The sequence below is a fragment of the Oncorhynchus masou genome, chromosome 33 (genome assembly GCF_036934945.1).
Source record: "Oncorhynchus masou masou isolate Uvic2021 chromosome 33, UVic_Omas_1.1, whole genome shotgun sequence".
Classification (NCBI taxonomy): domain Eukaryota; kingdom Metazoa; phylum Chordata; class Actinopteri; order Salmoniformes; family Salmonidae; genus Oncorhynchus; species Oncorhynchus masou.
In genome coordinates, this window is record NC_088244.1 from 36,147,772 (window position 1) to 36,168,527 (window position 20,756).

Genomic DNA, 20,756 nt, shown 5'->3' on the forward strand with positions numbered 1-20,756 from the left:
GTTTTTGGTTTATAATAAAGAACCTTTTTGATTGGCCTATACCTGTTGTTCGTGTCCCCTCATTTTTGCCACAGGCTATGAGCTGGCCTGTGACAATATATATTATTAAACAAATGTTTTGCCTGTTTTACATGTTATTTTGACATTCATACATGTCAAGAATTAGTTTGCAAATAATGTAAAAAAAAAAAAAAAAATGTGTTAATAAAGCTGCATACAAACTGCAGCTGTTTCAGCCTTGCCCAGTGCTTTCTGTGGTGGTGGGGCAGCCAGCGGTAAAATACAGAGCATATGGATTGCTAATGTCCTCTAGTTGCACCGTGATTGTCTCAGCTCGAAAATTCAATCCCATTTGGGTGCTGCCATAGAGTTAGTGGGAAACAAAGTATGTGAACCCTTTAGAATTACGTGGATTTCTGCATAAGTTGGTCACAAATTTGATCTGATCTTCAAAGTTACAACAATAGACAAACAGTCTGCGTAAACTAATAACACACAATTATAATTTTTCATGTCTTTATTTATTGTAAACATTCATCGTGCAGGTTGGATCAAGTATGTGAACAGGTTGACCCTCCTTTGGCAGCAATAACCTCAACTAAACGTTTTCTGTAGTTGTGGATCAGACCTAAACAACAGTCAGGAGGATTTTTGGACAGATCATGATTGGACAGATCATGTTAACATCATACTTTCAAAATCTTAGCTAGACAAGCAGTCATCATCATGAATCAAGTCGACAATCTACTGGCAAACCCTTTTCAGTCCTTATCACATGAAGAGAAATTATAGATAAAACGTATCGGTGCTCATCGGACATAAACATTACACAACAAGTTGGAAATCGCAAATTCGACAATGAGTGGTTTGGAATGAATCAGTGGCAAGAGTTGCAAAGCAAGCACTAGACTGCTATTCAGTGGAGTGTGTGATCCAAGTCTTTAAGGGTCTCTTTTCCAAGCTTAAAAGGATAAACATTCAACACCATGGGCCAGAAAAGTTTGAATGCATTGGCAATGCTGTCAATCCAGGATGATTTCTGCTGCGTTCAAAACAATTGGAGACAGGGAAATCATATACATATGCAACCAAGGTTAATCCTATTCCACCGAGATGGCTACTTGGTGGAATAGGATTAACCTTTAGTTGCATATGTACAGTGCCTTGCAAAAGTATTCGGCCCATTGAACTTTGCGACCTTTTGCCACATTTCAGGCTTCAAACATAAAGATATAAAACTATTTTTTTGTGAAGAATCAACAACAAGTGGGACACAATCATGAAGTGGAACGACATTTATTGGATATTTCAAACTTTTTTAACAAATCAAAAACTGAAAAATTGGGCGTGCAAAAATATTCAGCCCCCTTAAGTTAATACTTTGTAGCGCCACCTTTTGCTTCGATTACAGCTGTAAGTTGCTTGGGGTATGTCTCTATCAGTTTTGCACATCGAGAGTGACATTTTTTCCCATTCCTCCTTGCAAAACAGCTCGAGCTCAGTGAGGTTGGATGGAGAGCATTTGTGAGCAGCAGTTTTCAGTTCTTTCCACAGATTCTCGATTGGATTCAGGTCTGGACTTTGACTTGGCCATGCTAACACCTGGATATGTTTATTTTTGAACCATTCCATTGTAGATTTTGCTTTATGTTTTGGATCATTGTCTTGTTGGAAGACAAATCTCCGTCCCAGTCTCAGGTCTTTTGCAGACTCCATCAGGTTTTCTTCCAGAATAGTCCTGTATTTGGCTCCATCCATCTTCCCATCAATTTTAACCATCTTCCATGTCCCTGCTGAAGAAAAGCAGGCCCAAACCATGATGCTGCCACCACCATGTTTGACAGTGGGTATGGTGTGTTCAGGGTGATGAGCTGTGTTGCTTTTACGCCAAACATAACGTTTTGCATTGTTGCCAAAAAGTTCAATTTTGGTTTCATCTGACCAGAGCACCTTCTTCCACATGTTTGGCGTGTCTCCCAGGTGGCTTGTGGCAAACTTTAAACAACACTTTTTATGGATATCTTTAAGAAATGGCTTTCTTCTTGCCACTCTTCCATAAAGGCCAGATTTGTGCAATATACGACTGATTGTTGTCCTATGGACAGAATCTCCCACCTCAGCTGTAGATCTTTGCAGTTCATCCAGAGTGATCATGGGCCTCTTGGCTGCATCTCTGATCAGTCTTCCCCTTGTATGAGCTGAAGGTTTAGAGGGACGGCCAGGTCTTGGTAGATTTGCAGTGGTCTGATACTCCTTCCATTTCAATATTATCGCTTGCACAGTGCTCCTTGGGATGTTTAAAGCTTGGGAAATCTTTTTGTATCCAAATCCGGCTTTAAACTTCTTCACAACAGTATCTCGGACCTGCCTGGTGTGTTCCTTGTTCTTCATGATGCTCTCTGCGCTTTTAACGGACCTCTGAGACTATCACAGTGCAGGTGCATTTATACGGAGACTTGATTACACACAGGTGGATTATATTTATCATCATTAGTCATTTAGATCAACATTGGATCATTCAGAGATCCTCACTGAACTTCTGGAGAGAGTTTGCTGCACTGAAAGTAAAGGGGCTGAATAATTTTGCACGCCCAATTTTTCAGTTTTTGATTTGTTAAAAAAGTTTGAAATATCCAATAAATGTCGTTCCACTTCATGATTGTGTCCCACTTGTTGATTCTTCACAAAAAAATACAGTTTTATATCTTTATGTTTGAAGCCTGAAATGTGGCAAAAGTTTGCAAAGTTCAAGGGGGCTGAATACTTTCGCAATGCACTGTATATGATTTCCCTGTCTACAATCGGATAACACTTTACATTAAATTGCTCCTATACATGCGCACTGTAATTACCACATTGTGCACTTGTGAAACAATAGCGGAAGTGCATAACGATGGCGCCCACCCAGGGACTTACCACAAATCTTCGTTTTGTTAAGTTCTCCGTACTTTACGTGACTTTTTTTGTACGGTCATTAGCACAGTATTATCCCAATTTTAGCTTCAAGACACCTTAGAACAACTGAAGAAGTAGCCTAGATTGTGCTGATTTATTGGCACATTGAACCGTGCTCTAGATTTAAAAACTTAGTAGATATTGCTAAAATAATGAAATGATAGGGTTTACTCTGCCCAAGATCTGCCTGTGTTAAGCAGATCCTTAATTATAAAGCAAGTGAGGAGTTTTTGTATGGGGGGCAATGAGAGTGTACTGCTATTTTGATCTAACAGAACTTTCGTAAAGCTTAGGTTTTTAGGAGTGTACTGATAAGTGTGATGCACGTGACATCCTGGCAACTTTGAGAAAGAAAAAAAAACTATCGGAGTTGTCCATGTGGGAGCAAACCAGCCTGCCGTTCCGCTCTATGGACAACGAATCCCATTGTTAGGGGTGGAGACACAAGCAACTCGTCATTACAGTATATCCAGTATCTCTGATGACCTCGTATCTAAATTCTGCTCTTTATGCAAGTTCACCATTGTTATTAGACAGAGCTACTGCATGAGAGCTACTTCATGTAAAGTGCGACTTTTCCTTTTGTAAACAGCATTCAATATGTGATATGCCAAATTTGCTAATCTGTCCATATTTTAGATTTCCCCTAATGACAATCATCACCTAGAGAAATGGAAAGTTTCAATGACAGTGCCTATGACAACAGCATGAACTAAACATGTAAACCAGCAAATTAAAGTCCTTAAGCCTGTGAAGCTAAATGGATGTTCTGTATTCACTCACAGACCAGTTAACTCTTGCTTTAAACCAATGTACTGCCAGCTTGACAAGCTCAACGGCAATACAAGGATTACAAGCGTATTTAATATGTTCATGAAATGTTCATGAAATAATTGAATTAATGATCAATGCATTGCAGTGAAAATGTATAGATGTATTTTTTAATAATATTAATTATTTCAAATGAACCTGTAAATCTTTGAAAATTACAATAAAAACATTGAAAAGAAAATTGAGTGTATGCATTGTGTTTCTTATACCAATATTCTACTGTATTTTGCATGCAATTACACATGACTGTGCATTGTTGCTGTGTTTGACATAGCTTTTTCTTTGTCTGCATAGTGCTATGACAGGTTATCAAATTATCAACACCTGATGGAGATAAGCCTATGAAAGATTAATGTATAAGCCTGTAAAGGGTCAAGTAAAGGGCATGTATGAGCCGCCTAGTGCCCTTCACATCTGCAATATGCTGTTTTATACAACAAGTGGGTCTAATCCTGAATGCTGATTGGTTAAAACCTCATTCCAGCCGGTGTCTATTCCACAAATTACCTCCGGTTAAATCTATGACATTAAAATGCCTATTTACTCTGTTCCATCGAACTGCGCAATCCACTGTCCCATCAACCCAGCCATGCAATTTCTAAACTTGATCTCCACTATAAAAAGCATTTAGACATTATCTCACATTTCTTTTAGACTAACATTTAGTTTTCAACAGCGGATATGTGTATCTCCGACATTTGCAACTTTGTTTAAATATTTAAATTCGATCGCCAGTTTTCGCATAGTAATGAACGTTTCAGGATTCGAGATCAGACAAACATGCAGGCAGGCAGCGTTTCTCAGCCATTCGAAATCATGAATGGACATAATTTTTATGGATATATACATAGAAATATCAATAGAAAACAGGCCAAATTAAACAAAGTGCAGCTAGTTTGCAGTCTTTCCAGCTTCACTTTGAAGTGATTATGTTAGCTATGTTGTTGGCTAGCTCCTCTGAACAGCTGTGTTCTGACGAGAGCACATTTTCAATGCCAGGTGAATTTGCTCATTGTTATAGATGTATCCAAATAAATGACAATAGAAAAAAGCTTGAACAAATACAAATAGAGCTACGTTGTTGTTTTCTGGCTGCACTGTCTGAAGTGACTGGAAATTATCCGAGCAAGCAAGGGATAAGAACGTTGCCAGCCAGTATGGAAGTAGAACATTTAGAACGAACGATTGGGTCGCGTCCATAGATACCGAACAAAAAGACTTGACTGGGTCACGTCTCTGGCAACCAAACCGATAGAACGACCAGTCATCTTCGGTAGCAACCCAATATTTGTGTCGGGACTATATCTTGTGGTAGTAAGAATGTTTTATAAAAATATGTAAATCATTATTTGAATATGTTGGTAACCCATTATATAAAAGTGATGTGATAACGCCCTCGAAGCCGGTGTTTGGAGGAAATATTTGCACGGTGTGCCGGCCCTCGAGGAAGCGCCAATATATCCTCCTAACACCGGCTTCTCTGACAATGTCATTTAAATAATTCACACTAAGGTCATCAACAACTTGCTGGCATCCTGTTCCTTGAGGGAGTGCTGTTCTTGCATTATGCATGTTGACACATGAGAGCTTAATACAAAACACTTCAAAAAGGTATAAAGCTTGATACATTTTTTCAAATAAAATAATTACTGATATTTAATGTCTGAAATGTTAGTGTTTGCCAAATAAATAAACATAAATTTAGAGCATGTATAAACTTATTGCAATTAGGCAAAAGCAGTGCTATCTCAGCTATCTCAGTTTGCAAGTGTATAAAAAAATGTACACTGAACAAAAATTAACATGTAACAATTTCAAAGAATTTCCTGAGTTATAGTTCATATTAGTAAATCAGTCAATTCAAATAAATTTATTCGGCCCTAATCTATGGATTTCACATGACTGGGAATACAGATATTCATCTATTGGTCACAGATTGTAAAGGTAGGGGCGTGGATCTGAAAACCAGTCAGTATCTGGTGTGACCACCATTTGCCTCATGCAGCGCGACACAGCACCTTTACATAGAGCCATACACACTGTTTGCCATATGCCCAGTCTGTTGATTGTGGCCTGTGGAATGTTGTCCCACTCCTCTTTAATGGCTGTGTGAAGTTGTTGGATATTGTCTGGAACTGGAACGCATCATTGATCCAGAGCATCCCAAACATGCTCAATTTGTGACATGTCTGGTGAATATGCAGGCCATGGAAGAATTGGGACATTTTCAGCTTCGAGGGATTGTGTACAGATCCTTGCGTCATGGGGCAAACCATGCATTATCATGCTGAAACATGAGGTGATAGCGGCAGATGAATGGCATGACAATGGGCCTCAGGATCTCCTCACGTTATCTCTGTGCATTCAAATTGCCATCGATAAAATGCAATTGTGTTCGTTGTCCGTAGCTTATGCCTGCCCATACCATAAACCCCATCGCCACCATGGGGTACTCTGTTCACAACATTGACATCAAATCTGAAATGTAAAAAATGTAAAATCAGCAAACCACTCACCCGCAAGACGCCATACACACTGTCTGCCATATGCCCAGTACAGTTGATACTGGGATTCATCCATGAAGAACACACTTCTCCAGCATGCCAGTGGCCATCGAAGGTGAGTATTTGCCCACTGAAGTAGGTTACGAATGCCAACTTCAGTCCGGTCAAGACCCTGGTTAGGACTACGAGCATGCATGTGAGATTCCCTGAGACAGTTTGTGCAGAAATCCTTCGGTTGTGCAAACCCACAGTTTCATCAGCTGTCTGGGTGGCCATTCTCAATTCTTTAAAGTGACTTTGGAAGTGGCTTTTGGTAGAGAAATGGCAAAAGCTATAGTGGGGCATGCTAATTGCACGCTCCCTCAAAACATCTGTGGCGTTGTGTGACAAATCAGCACATTTTAGAGTGGCCCTTTATTAATCTCAGCACAAGGTCCACCTGTGTAATGATCATTCTGTTTAATCATCTTGATATGCCACACTTGTCAGGTGGATGGATTATCTTGGCAAATGAGAAATGGTCACTAACAGGGATGTAATTTGTGCACAAAATGTGAAATATCAAAAGAGAAATAAGCTTTTTGTGGGTATGGAACATTTCTGTGAAATTTTATTTCAGCTCATGAAACATGAGACTAACACTTTACATGTTGCATTTATATTTTTGTTCAGTATAGATGCAAGCATCAATAGCAAAATACTTGGTCAACATGTGCATTATGTCACCTTGATGTAAAGTGATACAGTATATCCTAACACTGTCTTATTGCAATGAATAGACTACTGCACATGCACATGTGAAAATAAAAATGTAAAGATCTAAAGATACAATATGTACATTTAACAGCCTGACCCTTCCACGTTGTGACTGATGGATGGAAAAATACAGTGGGGCAAAAAAGTATTTAGTCAGCTACCAATTGTGCAAGTTCACCCACTTAAAAAGATGAGAGAGGCCTGTAATTTTCATCATTGGTACACTTCAACTATGACAGACAAAATGAGAAAAAAAATCCAGAAAATCACATTGTAGGATTTTTAATGAATTTATTTTCCAATTATGGTGGAAAATAAGTATTTGGTCACCTACAAACAAGCAAGATTTCTGGCTCTCACAGACCTGTAACAACTTCTTTAAGAGGCTACTCTGTCCTCCACTCGTTACCTGTATTAATGGCACCGGTTTGAACTTGTTATCAGTATTAAAGACACCTGTCCACAACCTCAAACAGTCACACTCCAAACTCCACTATGGCCAAGACCAAAGAGCTGTCAAAGGACACAAGAAACAAAATTGTAGACCTACACCAGGCTGGGAAGACTGAATCTGCAATAGGTAAGCAGCTTGATTTGAAGAATTCAACTGTGGGAGCAATTATTTGGAAATGGAAGACATACAAGACCACTGATAATCTCCCTCGATCTGGGGCTCCACGCAAGATCTCACCCCGTGGGGTCAAAATGATCACAAGAACGGTGAGCAAAAATCCCAGAACCACACGGGGGGACCTAGTGAATGACCTGCAGAGAGCTGGGACCAAAGTAACAAAGCCTACCATCAGTAACACACTACGCCACCAGGGACTCAAATCCTGCAGTGCCAGACGTGTCCCCCTGCTAAAGCCAGTACATGTCCAGGCCCGTCTGAAGTTTGCTAGAGAGTATTTGGATGATCCAGAAGAAGATTGGGAGAATGTCATATGGTCAGATGAAACCAAAATATAACTTTTTGGTAAAAACTCAACTTGTCGTGTTTGGAGGACAAAGAATGCTGAGTTGCATCCAAAGAACACCATACCTACTGTGAAGCATGGGGGTGGAAACATCATACTTTGTGGCTGTTTTTCTGCAAAGGGACCAGGACGACTGATCCGTGTAAAGGAAAGAATGAATGGGGCCATGTATCGTGAGATTTTGAGTGAAAACCTTCCATCAGCAAGGGCATTGAAGATGAAACGTGGCTGGGTCTTTCAGCATGACAATGATCCCAAACACACCGCCCGGGCAACGAAGGAGTGGCTTCGTAAGAAGCATTTCAAGGTCCTGGAGTGGCCTAGCCAAGTCTCCAGATCTCAACCCCATAGAAAATCTTTGGAGGGAATTGAAAGTCTGTGTTGCCCAGCAACAGCCCCAAAACATCACTGCTCTAGGGGAGATCTGCATGGAGGAATGGGCCAAAATACCAGCAACAGTGTGTGAAAACCTTGTGAAGACTTACAGAAAACGTTTGACCTGTCATTGCCAAAAAAAAGGGTATATAACAAAGTATTGAGATAAACTTTTGTTATTGACCAAATACTTATTTTCCACCATAATTTTCAAATAAATGCATTAAAAATCCTACAGTGTGATTTTCTGGATTTTTTTTCTCATTTTGTCTGTCATAGTTGAAGTGGACCTATGATGAAAATTACAGGCCTCTCTCATCTTTTTAAGTTGGAGAACTTGCACAATTGGTGGCTGACTAAATACTTTTTTGCCCACTAACCAATTTGACAAAAAATGGTCCCAGTATTTATTTTCAAATCTTTAAACAACAACATGACGTTAGAGCGAAAGAACATATAGTGATGACTATCACTACACTGCTCAATAAATTAACCCCTGTGACATTCTCGAACCGTTAACGGGGATGGAACTGCGCGACCTAATCTCTGACCTGAAAAAACGAGTTATTTCCGTGGCTGTCGACACGGTAATCTGTCCAGTCCTCAACGAGGTTTTGGCAGGAGAGTCAGAGAAGAGCTACCTTCAGCACCTACAGTATCTCACTGGTAAGTCAAAGAGAAATCCGCTCCGCCAGGGTAGACTAAACTGCCTCCAGGGTAGGTCTATCTCGTTCATGGAAGTCGGTCCATTAGTGCTTCTCGGTCTGAATTGAAGGATTGCCGCCACGTCCTAGAATATAGCTGGTGGGTTTTCATATTAAAAAGGTAGTTTCAACATAATATTTTTTTGCCTAATGATAGACTAGACTATTCTGCGTGTGGATGACATTCAGATCAAAAAGGCTCATAGACCTACAACTCAAGTTAAATAATATATCTGTAAAAATATTTTTGAGATTGTAATACAATCAGAAAAGTGTCAAATAAGATGTTTTTAAACAGGCTAATTCGAGTGATTGCGCAGGTGATGTTGCAGCCAACTTGGTCCATCGAGCGGCTTTGAGTGCACAGAAAAAAAACACTGGATGTGCGACGTCCCAGCGAATGTCGGTCTTTAAATACAAAAGAACACTCAGTCCTCTCGCATTTTCCCACGGCGTTTTCTACCGGTGTTGTCCTTGCATTGGCCGGACTGCCTGCATCCCGAAAGGCAAAACTACCTGTGGCTTGAGTTGTTATAAACTTTCAGGTAAGGCAGTCCAGCTTTAAAAGACATCGTCTGAGAACTGTCTTTAAAGTTTAAACTTACCAAGAATTTAAAGTAGCCTAATGTGATGATCAATAGATTTACAACATCCCGTTTAGAGATTTGTTGTCTTATAGCAAGCATTGATACTAAGGATTTTATACTCTGTATTTATTTAATTCTGGGAAAAAAATAGTCATATTTTATTCTGGAATTGTGTGTACCATAACATATGTCTGAAGCTGCATATCTATCTTATGACATGGTATAATTCTATGTTTACGCTGAAACACTGTACTGTTCCATGGATATACTGAACCTGCACTGATCTGGAAGTACTGATGTTGCTGCTTGTGCTGTATAATGCCCACATAATGACAACATATTGATGTGGGTAGACAGAGGACTTTACAGTGTGATATCAGGGAGACAAAGGAACAAAAGCATGACAGGTGGCTGTGGGAGAGAGACTGAGAGGGACCAGACAGGGACAGAGCTTAATCTTTTATCATAGTTGGTAGTAGCCAGAATTCTAGACATGAGAGGAGTGGAATAGTTATTCAACATTTTGGCTTTAGCATATACTTAAAAAAACAAATCTTATGCTTGTCATGTGGCTACTGTATTACCTGACTGAGTGACAGATCTGACAGATAATTTGTCCGACAGTCTTAACAGGTTCAGAGAAGTTTTCATTTGTCTACTATGGTTTTGTCTATTTGGATATCAATGGAATCGACTTCCGAAGAAGATCGTTGGGAAGGAAATGTGAGAGGTAGTGATGTCAAATTTGCTTCCTACTTTCAAGAGGGTTCCCTTTGTTTGTCTAGTTTCACATAGGAAAATCATCTTGCTTGTTTGATACCATGTTCAGGATATTGTTTTTCTTTGGTCGAACAGCTACACTTTATTTCCCAAGGGTTGTTTTACATGTAGAAATGGATTGATAATTCTGTCAAGCGCTCTGGACATGTTCCATAAATGATTGAATCCTGTCCTTGGCTTGGTTTGCCTCTTACACTGACTATTCCTGGCAAGGTCAGGGTCTACGGATCAGAAGTTTGTAATCTCTTATATAACGGAAACGAGGCAAAGCTACAGGGTAACTTGGCTGCATAAACTAGGCCTACCATAGCAGTAATCTTTCCCAAACAGTTTTGGTTGATCAGCCACGTTACCTAATTCTGAACAGCAAAAAATAAATACGTCAGCTAACCTCTATAGATATTGCATCTACGGCTGGTTTGGATGTTCACTCTGAGTTCATCTCAGAGTAATAGAGAATAATGGATGCTGAATGATTTTACCATTGTCTATGTCAATCATCTCTCAATCAGATAACTAATGATTTAGCAGCCTTGTTAGACAGACAGCGGTGTCAGAATGTCTGGCATTATGGTGTGCTGTACACGGGCCAATGGACTACAGATGTTTAACCTATGTGGCTGCAGACAATGTGTTGATTTCTCATGACTCTGAGAAATGTCATAATCCAACAGGACATTGTGAGAGTGTATGGGTGTGGATACAGAAATTATTATTTTAGGGTTTCGCAATAGCACTGCAGAACATATGTGAAGTAGGAATCTAGGCAACATTATTATACTCGATTCTGAAAACTGGTGTTTAATGACATTCCTCTGTTTTTTCCCATTGTTACAGAAATCCCCTTTAAAGAAGCAGACATGGGTCGTAAAGAAGCCGAATTTGACTGGAAGAAGACCACTGACAACATTCAGGAGGTGTTTGACTTCATGGAGGTTCTTGGCTCGTAAGTACAGCCCACACCCACCTACCAAAGGACCATTTTCCCTACCTCATTAGAACATGCATGTGACCTCATTGAGGAAAGAGAGAGTGACCCTCATGACTATCCACTGGCTGAGGTGCATATCATGCAGTAGGTTTGATTGGATTACCATAAGACCTGCTTTACAGGTGTCTTATAGACAAGTCACTGTGGCAGCGCTGAGGGTATCCGTCCTAGACCTTCTGATGACATCTGGTACATCAGATGGCTCATCAGATCATTTACAAAATGGCCAATAGAAGTCATCTATGGAGCCATCTTTTGCTTGATATTCATTCAGTTTCAAATTCAAAACTGGATTTTGATTGTCTTTGGTACAAAATTCCACAAGAACTCTTCAAAGATTTTTCCCCCAGACATTTTTGATGGCCTTGTAGAAAATGTAAGTTATTGTAACCAGATGTGTAAAGTACTTTACATAAAAATACTTTAAAGTACTACTTAAGTAGTTTTTTGGGGGTATCTGTACTTTATTTTACTATTTATATTTTTGACTATTTTTTACTTTTACTTCAATTTGTTTTTTACTCCATACATTTTTCCCTGACACCCAAAAGTACTTGTTACATTTCGAATGCTTAGCAGAACAGGAAGATGGTACAATTCACAAACTTATCAAGATAACATCCCTGGTTATCCCTACTGCCTCGGATCTGGCAGACTCACTAAACACAAATGTTTTGATTGTGAATTATGTCTGAGTGTTGGAGTGTGCCCTGGCTATTCATAAATTTAAAAAACAAGAAAATTGTGCCGTCTGGTTTGCTTAATACAAGAATGTGAAATTATTTTAGACTTCTACTTTTGATACTTACAGTAAGTATATTTGAGCAATTACATTTACTTTTGATACTTAATTATTATTTAAAAGCAAATACTTTTAGACTTTTACTCAAGTAGTATTTTACTGGGTGACTTTTACTTGTAGTTCTCTATTAAATTAACTTTTACTCAAGTATGACAGTTGGGTACTTTTCCCACCACTGACTGTAACTAAGTAATTTGAGTAAATGTAACTAACAGTTTCAAACAATTTAGATAGTTTGTGTTGGATAAATATTTTATATGCGCATTGATTTTGCACCAGTCAAAATTGCCTCATTTTAGTGCGTCAACCACCATGACTTAATCCATGGGGTCAATCAAATGTTCTTGACTGAGCTGTCCGGTCTTACTGAAACGGTCATGTTGAGAGGCTTAGGAAGCGGTGGTGGTGGATAATGAATCTGGGGCTGGGCCAGAGGTAAATTAAGGTGTGTAGGCTACTGCTGCCTAGAGGTCTGACATCACTGTACTGTGGGAACACAGACTTGGCTGGACCGAGGATTGGATATGCAGATAAGAGAGGAAGCCATGTAGACAAACAACATTTGTGTGAACATATGTTTTGGAGAACATCGCCTCTTAACTAAGAATGGATGTTCTTTTGGAATTTTCCTGAATGGAATCTTGATGTTAAAAGGAAAAAAAAATGTATGGCAGAATGAAGGCACGTTGACTTATTGTTGCATGATAAGTGATGCAGGTGTAACTTGTTCTCAGCAGAGACCTACTTCAAAAAGTGACAGATCACATCTGGGGAAAATATCACAAAACAGAAACGTATAAAATAAGTACAATATGGGGAAAGCATAATACAAGAATAAAAGTAGCATTATTTTCTCAGAATTATACAACTCTCTTCTCTTAGGGCAGGGTGATAGCTTTGCCTAGTCAGGAGAGGTTAGCTTTGTTCTGCTGGTGTCAGGCTAAGGGTGATCAGGTGAAGGGCAGACTGACACTGATAATCTTTCTCTCAGATTGGAATAAGGATCAATGAGCAGAAAGAACAGGTAAACGGATGGAGAAAGCTTGGACAGGTGCTCTATAGATCCGATTACTGTACAGTGAAACACCTGTATGTAAACCAAGGCCCCGTGTTATCTCTTGTTTCCTCTCTATAGGCCTAATTTATATAATTAGCATGCACACAGAGTGGTTTCTAGACTACGGTGTTTGACGATCAACATATCACCATAACAAATGAGCGCAGAGCAGTCCCTACTGTATTTCCTTCCTATGTTCCATCACAAGGATCTATCTCGGGGAATTAGGGAGATCCATTGGATGAGGCTTTATAAAGCAGAAACCCACAGAACACAACAAAAACACAATCTAGTTCCCTGGCAATCTGACATACAGTACAGAGGCTTGCAGTCTGTCGTTACACACCAGTCTCTCATGTAGATATCATCCCTATCCTGATCGGTCCGTTTATCGTGGCTTATTTCAACAGCTGATGATGTATTCTGTCTGTCTTGAGTTTTCAAACTGTACATGAGGAGACAACAAGCTGACAACGAGTCTGACAACAAGCTTACTAATAGCTGCCTTGCATACCAATTTGTTTCCACGGATGCTGTTTGATTGATAATATCCCTTGTGGGGCATAAGGAGAATCATGGGGTTCTCTGGGAGAAGATGCTGCGTAGTTTGGGAGAACATAAAGACGTCAGCGTGTCTGACTTACGTCCTGGGGCCTACCTCTGTGCTCCATTTGAATTTAATGAGACAATGTGAGACACAGCTGTCATAACTCTGCCTGCGTCCATGCTGTAAAGATACGTTGGGACTTGGGACTGTCTGCTGCAGTTGAAGCAATCTCTGCTAATTAATCTTTAGAATTAAGTTGGTTCAATCATTTGACCTTGCAGTGCTCTCATCTTGCATATGTGTTCCTTATACCTTCTTCAGTGGGGTAACCCAACAGAAAGGGGGCTGCACTTTTGCGGTACATTGTCTTCTGTCAGCCTCTCTCTCCAGGTTGTGTGTGATCCAATATATGATCTGGCTGCTGCTTGGGGTAGAGGTCTGTTTGTGATGGCCGCATATGCTCCCGTTTGTCCACACCTCAAGCCTGCCTGCCACAGTGTCTGTTGCGTAAGGGATAATCAGGCTCATCCCAGACAATGCTGAAGATAGCTCGGAAACTGTACAGAACACTAAATTGAGTGAGCCCTTAAGCCACTCAATCCCGTCTTAGGCCTTAATAGGACCTTTTTCCACAGTATTCTGTTTTGATATCCTGCACCTCTCTCTGCTCTAAAATCAAAGGGTGCATATAGGCCACCTGATACCTGAAGAACAATAGAAACCATCAACGGTGTATTGCAAACATTTATAACCTACTGCAGGTCCACGATAACTGTAGCCTACATCAAAGCTAAATGTAGCAATTTTGATGAAATTACAGAAAAGGAGAAGATTAATGTCAGAAAATACATCTCAGTATCTCATTTCACATCCAGCATCACCTCAGTTTTATAACATCATGCCCATGAGGGCCTGACTAACGGTGCCCTTCATATTTTCTTATGGAAAATGTCAGTCCTCCTAATAGGGTAATAAGCTGATTATAATTATTATATTATAATAATAATGGAACCAACACTTTGCTTATGTGTTTGTGTGTTCATCCAGGGGCGCGTTCTCCGAGGTGTTCATGGTGAAGGAGAGGAAGACAGGCAAGCTGTTTGCCATGAAGTGTGTGAAGAAGAAGCAGAAGAGTATTCAGAATCTGGAGAACGAGATTGCCGTGTTGAGAAAGTAGGAGTTCAAAAACGTTCAATTGTCATTCAGTCCCATTTCAAATTGGATGACTCTTCCATACAGCTACGGTGTGTTTCATTGTATTTTCATCTCACATTCTAAACATGACCTATATCTTCTCACTCCCAGGATCAAACACGATAACGTTGTTGGGCTGGAGGATTTCTATGAAAGTCGTTCTCATTACTACCTTGTCATGCAACTGTAAGTTCGACATGTTTTACCTTCTATTACAGTAGAATGGAGAAAATATTACGATAGTTATTTCCTATAAAACCCTTGTGTACGCACAAACTCCACAAATAATAGTTATTGCCCATTGATTTAATGACAGCCACAATGTTCCGCCTGTCTGAGTTTGGGATCAGACAGAAACTTAGCACTCAAGTCACACGGAGAAGCATCATGCTGAATGTTCCCAATGCTGAGCCTGAACATGAGCAGAAGCTCATGGATTGAAAAGCATATGTCATCCACAAATGTTAGGCTGAGCAATGTTTCCGACAATCACTTCATGGTTAAGGTTAGGTTGAGTCAGCTTTAAGGGCTCAAGGTTAATGGCTGTTGTTCTTCTACCGGTAGCGTTGCTGGGGGTGAGCTGTTTGACCGTATCCTGGACCGGGGGATGTACTCAGAGAAGGATGCCAGCAGGGTCATCCAACAGGTGCTCCAGGCTGTACAATACCTCCATCAGAATGGCATCGTACACCGTGACCTCAAGCCGGAGAACCTGCTGTATTACAGCCAGGATGAGAGCTCCAAGATCATGATCAGTGACTTTGGCCTGTCCAAGATGGAGGACAACGGTGTTATGTCCACAGCCTGCGGCACTCCAGGATATGTGGGTAAGGAAGGAGACGTTTGGCCTCTACGGATAATTAACTGTGTGTACGGGTGATACACTGGGTCAGAAGAACCACACTCAAACACATAAGGGAGACAACAAAGACATTACGAAACCTAATAGCCTGTCAAATACCATACAACACTAGTTGAGGAAAATGACCTGAACTTGGAGAATTGTCCTTACTTACTATGTTTCCCAAACTCCAGCCCCTGAAGTCTTGGCCCAGAAACCCTACAGCAAGGCAGTGGACTGTTGGTCTATTGGAGTCATCACCTATATCCTGTGAGTATTGCTCTCATTGATGACCTCTGGATATGTCAATACTGGACCAGGTCTATCTTGGAAAAGAGATGTTATCTCATTGAGAAAAACCTTGTACAAATACATGTTAAAAATAGTCTACTGTAAGGTGTAGTTGATTGCATGTAAAGACTATGTATCTGACCAGGCAAGAGTGCATTTTGGGTTTTCAAGCTTGTTAGTCTAATCAAGGGTTATCTATAGTATGATGAAGGCATTGTCATGCTAATTCATTAGTGGCACTGGGCCGTTCCCTCAACATATACTGTTACAGTGGTGAAGTTAGAGCTCCACCTTGTGGACATTTAACACAAAGACAAACACACACACACTATCATTTCGTAAAGACACAAACTTACACAGCATTATTATTTGGTTTCTCTAGTCTCTGTGGATATCCCCCTTTCTATGAGGACACTGAGACGCGACTGTTCTCTAAGATCATGAAGGCACAGTACGAGTTTGACTCTCCCTTCTGGGATGACATCTCTGAATCAGCCAAAGATTTTATCCGCAACATGATGCAGAAGAACCCGAAGATGCGCTTCACCACAGAGCAGGCTCTCAGGCATCCCTGGTGAGTGTCATGATCAACAACATTATTGCTTCATCTATTTTTGTCTGTAACATCTACAACAACATATTCTCTGTGGTGTCCAGTGTGAGGTGTATTCAGGCTAGCCTGGAAACAGTTTCAGTTTCAATGACAGGAATGCCAGACTGAATTAGTGAGCTGAAACAAAGGTGAAATATAGCAGGATTTAGTCTAGATTACGAGGCTAGATTCAGGCTAAAACCCATCAGGAGATTACAATGTTCTTTTCGGTTGTCTCTCCTTCAGGATCATTGGAAATACCGCACGGAGCCAGGATATCTACCACTCTGTCAGTGTCCAGATCCAGAAGAACTTTGCCAAGACCAAGTGGAAGGTGAGCCTTCCTCCCATACCGCTCAGAAAGGGTTCTGGCTCTCCCCCCCATTTTAGACATAATCCCAGTGTGTTGTTTCTGTGTACGACACATCTGATCTCTTTTCTGATTTAAGGGCCATGAAATACTGTAAACATCTAGGTGTTATTCAACATCTCTGATTACTCATAATCAAGTCAATATCAAGACGACTATAAGAGATTCTATGCCCAAGCTTTTCCCAAATAAAACCACATTGCCTAACTCATGATGATGGCTGTCACCTTGGGAGCGCATACAGTACTTTTTCTCTTAGCATGTTTCTCATCAACTGTTGTCGGTGTGTCATTACAGCAAGCCTTTAACGCCACCGTGGCCATCAATCACATGAAGAAGCTGCAGCTGGCCCACTCTGAGCTGGTGGTCAAGGCGCAGACCCTCAACATGCCCACCATCCAGGTTATCGACGTCTCCTCCCCCGCCAATTCCCACAACCCCCCAGATCCCGATAGGCTGGAACCCAAAGGGAACCAAATTACCCTACCAATCAGCTCCAGAGACACGAAGAGCCACCAGCCCTTAAAGATCAGCCAAAGCGAGCCGGCACACGCCCATACCCTCGCAGAGACGGGCAAATACACCTACCACTCTGAGCCTGCGAACCTTAATACGTAAGGACTAACCCAAACTCCCATATTTTCCTAAAAAGACGACTAGCCTCCATTCACTGTGCCTGAATGACTATTAAACAGTGGGGAATTTCCCCGATTTAGCCGTTGCGCCATCTTCTGTAACTATCTGATGGATGACTTTGCGTCCCCTTGTTTTAGGTACAGGGCAACGGCCAACCGCAATGGCCAAGTTCTCCAGACTGGAGTGTGCTCTGTCATGTGAAGGATCTTTGGAAGGACTTTGCGTGGAATTTGTTTTTACTAGGTAAATATTGAACTATTACACATTGCTCTTTATTTTAGTGCTGTAACGAAGTTGCGTAACGGTAGTTTATTTCTTATTAGTAATAGATATAGATCATCTGAAGGTGGGATTGTGTTTGACTAAGTGTGTGTCCCTCCTCTCAAGGTCAGTCAGCTGACTTGGTCATGTCTGCTTCCTTCCCGTGGGCCAGCCCAGGCACTGATACTGACAAGTGGATTCTCAGGATGGCCAATGAGATCCAGAATCCGCCTGGTTTCTGAAAATAATTCTGAACAGTGCCTAGAAACCTCCTTGAACACATTTTGGACATACTGTACACCGACAGACGTTCACACACATACATGTATATAACAAGGTATTCCACGATGTCCAGAATCCCAGGGAGGAGGGGCACTATGCTCACTAGGGACTGGGCGATGTATGTATTATACCACGAAGAAACAATTATTCACATAAGAATTTTGTGTTATAACCCTTGAAGAAGGAGTTGATGTCAGGGAAAGGTTTGCTTGCGTCATGATGTGGTGATGCGATGTGGAGCAAAGTTGAAAGACAGCTAAAGAAGAAATAGGACTACTGTGTACATGACTATAAGACTGATTTAAGTGGTTGTGCTGTTCCATGGTGTGGGGAGATGTTCGAAACAGAAGGCAGGTTTTTGATGTGGAATATATGACCAATCAGGATTTTATCCCTATGTACATTGATGGGGGAAGTTGATGGGGAACATTGAGTAACTAAACAATAGTGTTATCCATGTGCTCACTGTCAACTCATTACCAGTGTAAATACCACACTTAATGATTTGCCAACTCACCAGCACTCATATTAATGAAAGTTGAGATTGTAAATCTAATTTATCCTCGTGCTGAAGAGATTTGGATACCATTATTATGATTTTATTACTGTATTGATAATATGCCTCCTTTTAATACAAGGAGGTGAGTTGCTTCTGTCCCAAGCTCAGCGGAGCTTGCTGTTGGTGTTTTGTAAATATTCTAGATTGGGGTTTTTTCTCTGTAGCTTCATTGTAAATAAATAAAATATGTACACAAACAATCCTATGTCTTTGCTCCCCCCCCTCTCTACGCTCGGTCATGTGACGCAATTCAGTGACCTACATCAGGGCTTCCAAACTTTTTTCTCCAGCACCCCTTATAAATCTGTTATTGAGATTGCCTATATTAAATAGACCACCAGCTTGATATAGTTTAATCTGAAGTCTCAGAATAGATCATACAGTATGGTCGGCTGAGCTGCAGGGGATAACACCAGGGGTTATTGATGAGACTGGATCAATGGCTTAGCTAGATAACTTCATATTATGAAACAAGTCTATAAAGAGGTATACACATTCTTATTGTTAAATTAGCTAAACCCACTCACTTGGCTAAACTATAATTAAGCAATAAGGCCCAGGGGGGTATATGGCCAATGTACCATGGCTAAGGGCTGTTCTTATGAGCAATGCGGAGTGGCCATATACCACAAACCCCCAAGGTGCCTTATTTCTATTATAAACTGGTTACCAACGTAATCAGAACAATAAGTTTGTTTTTTGTTATACCAGTGGTACACGGTCTGATAACACAGCTTTCAGCCAATCAGCATTCAGGGCTCGAACCACCCAGTTTATAATTAGTCATTAATTTCACAGGGGCTACAAGTGAAGGAGAAAGTGGTATAACTGCAATACAGGACACTTTTAGTATCAGAAAACACATATGGAAGATGTTATTTGTCCCGACTACACTGTCCACCAAATCCCCCCTTTTAAAAATGCAATGTGAAATGACTTTTTGCCTTTCCTCTCATGTGGTACAGATGAGAAGGTCCTCACACGAGTGCTACATGCAGCGTGTTAGCTTTCTTACCCACCCTTCCACCCCACAAGATAGTTGACTTGGAGCACAGATAGCCGAGACAGATGGCCTATTCAGGCAAAAGAGCGTGGCACAGAACCTAGAAATATGGGGCAAAAGTCCCCAAAAAGTCTAGCAGTTTTCCTAAAGTAGCAAACATGCCAGTCCAAAGCCACAGCTTACTGAAACAGGGAGTCTGTAGTCGGTGTGGTTCTCACCTCACACGTTAATGGTCTTCCTGAAAGTGTAATTACAGCCATATTACGCACCATCACTTCAAGGAAGACTGCCACGGCCAAGAACCATAAAGAGGGGAAAGGTTGAGTCTACTTTGCAAATGGCATGAGAATACAGAACATGAGTGGGAATCCCAGGATTCCAGATAGTGATATGTGACAATGGAATTTTATAGTGGACTTTACAACCTTGGTCTGACTGGCAGTCACATTTTGAAGAATGTGAGTGAGACTGGAGTGTGAAAAGTAGCCTGTTTAACAGTCACCAAGGTCTGAAAATGTGACACGTATTTTATTATTGCCATTTCAGTATTGCCGAAATGACAACACATGGCACTCTGTGCCTAGTGACCAGATTATTTCACAACAGAACCAGACGACTGCCTTCCTCTTGTCCTGCTTTGGGAAATCATGTCAAAGGGCATGGTGCTTCGCACGAGCGCACACACACACACACACACACACACACACTTATCTAGAGCAACTTACAAGGGCAATTATGGTTAAGTGCCTTGCTCAAGGGCACATCGACAGATTTTTCACCTTGTCGGCTCAGGGATTCAAACCAACAACCTTTCGGTTACCGGCCAAACGCTCTTAACCGCTAGGCTACCTGTCACCCCAC

The 20,756-nt window shown here is 40.9% G+C and overlaps 1 protein-coding gene across 3 annotated transcripts; it reads left to right on the forward strand.

Moving 5' to 3' along the window:
- Window positions 1-8,851: 8,851 nt before the first annotated feature.
- LOC135528399 (calcium/calmodulin-dependent protein kinase type 1D-like) lies at window positions 8,852-19,094 on the forward strand. Of its 3 annotated transcripts, none has more exons than XM_064957460.1 (11): window positions 8,852-9,064; window positions 11,307-11,415; window positions 14,914-15,039; window positions 15,172-15,246; window positions 15,625-15,887; window positions 16,096-16,171; window positions 16,575-16,766; window positions 17,031-17,118; window positions 17,452-17,768; window positions 17,928-18,033; window positions 18,178-19,094. In XM_064957460.1, the coding sequence occupies exons 1-10, from the start codon at window positions 8,923-8,925 to the stop codon at window positions 17,989-17,991; spliced, it is 1,452 nt and encodes a 483-aa protein (XP_064813532.1). In that variant the 5' UTR covers window positions 8,852-8,922; the 3' UTR covers window positions 17,992-18,033; window positions 18,178-19,094. The 3 variants fall into 3 exon arrangements, with proteins under 3 accessions (XP_064813532.1, XP_064813531.1, XP_064813533.1); XM_064957459.1 differs by lacking the exon at window positions 8,852-9,064 and adding an exon at window positions 9,488-9,647; XM_064957461.1 differs by lacking the exon at window positions 8,852-9,064 and adding an exon at window positions 10,072-10,419.
- Window positions 19,095-20,756: the final 1,662 nt, after the last annotated feature.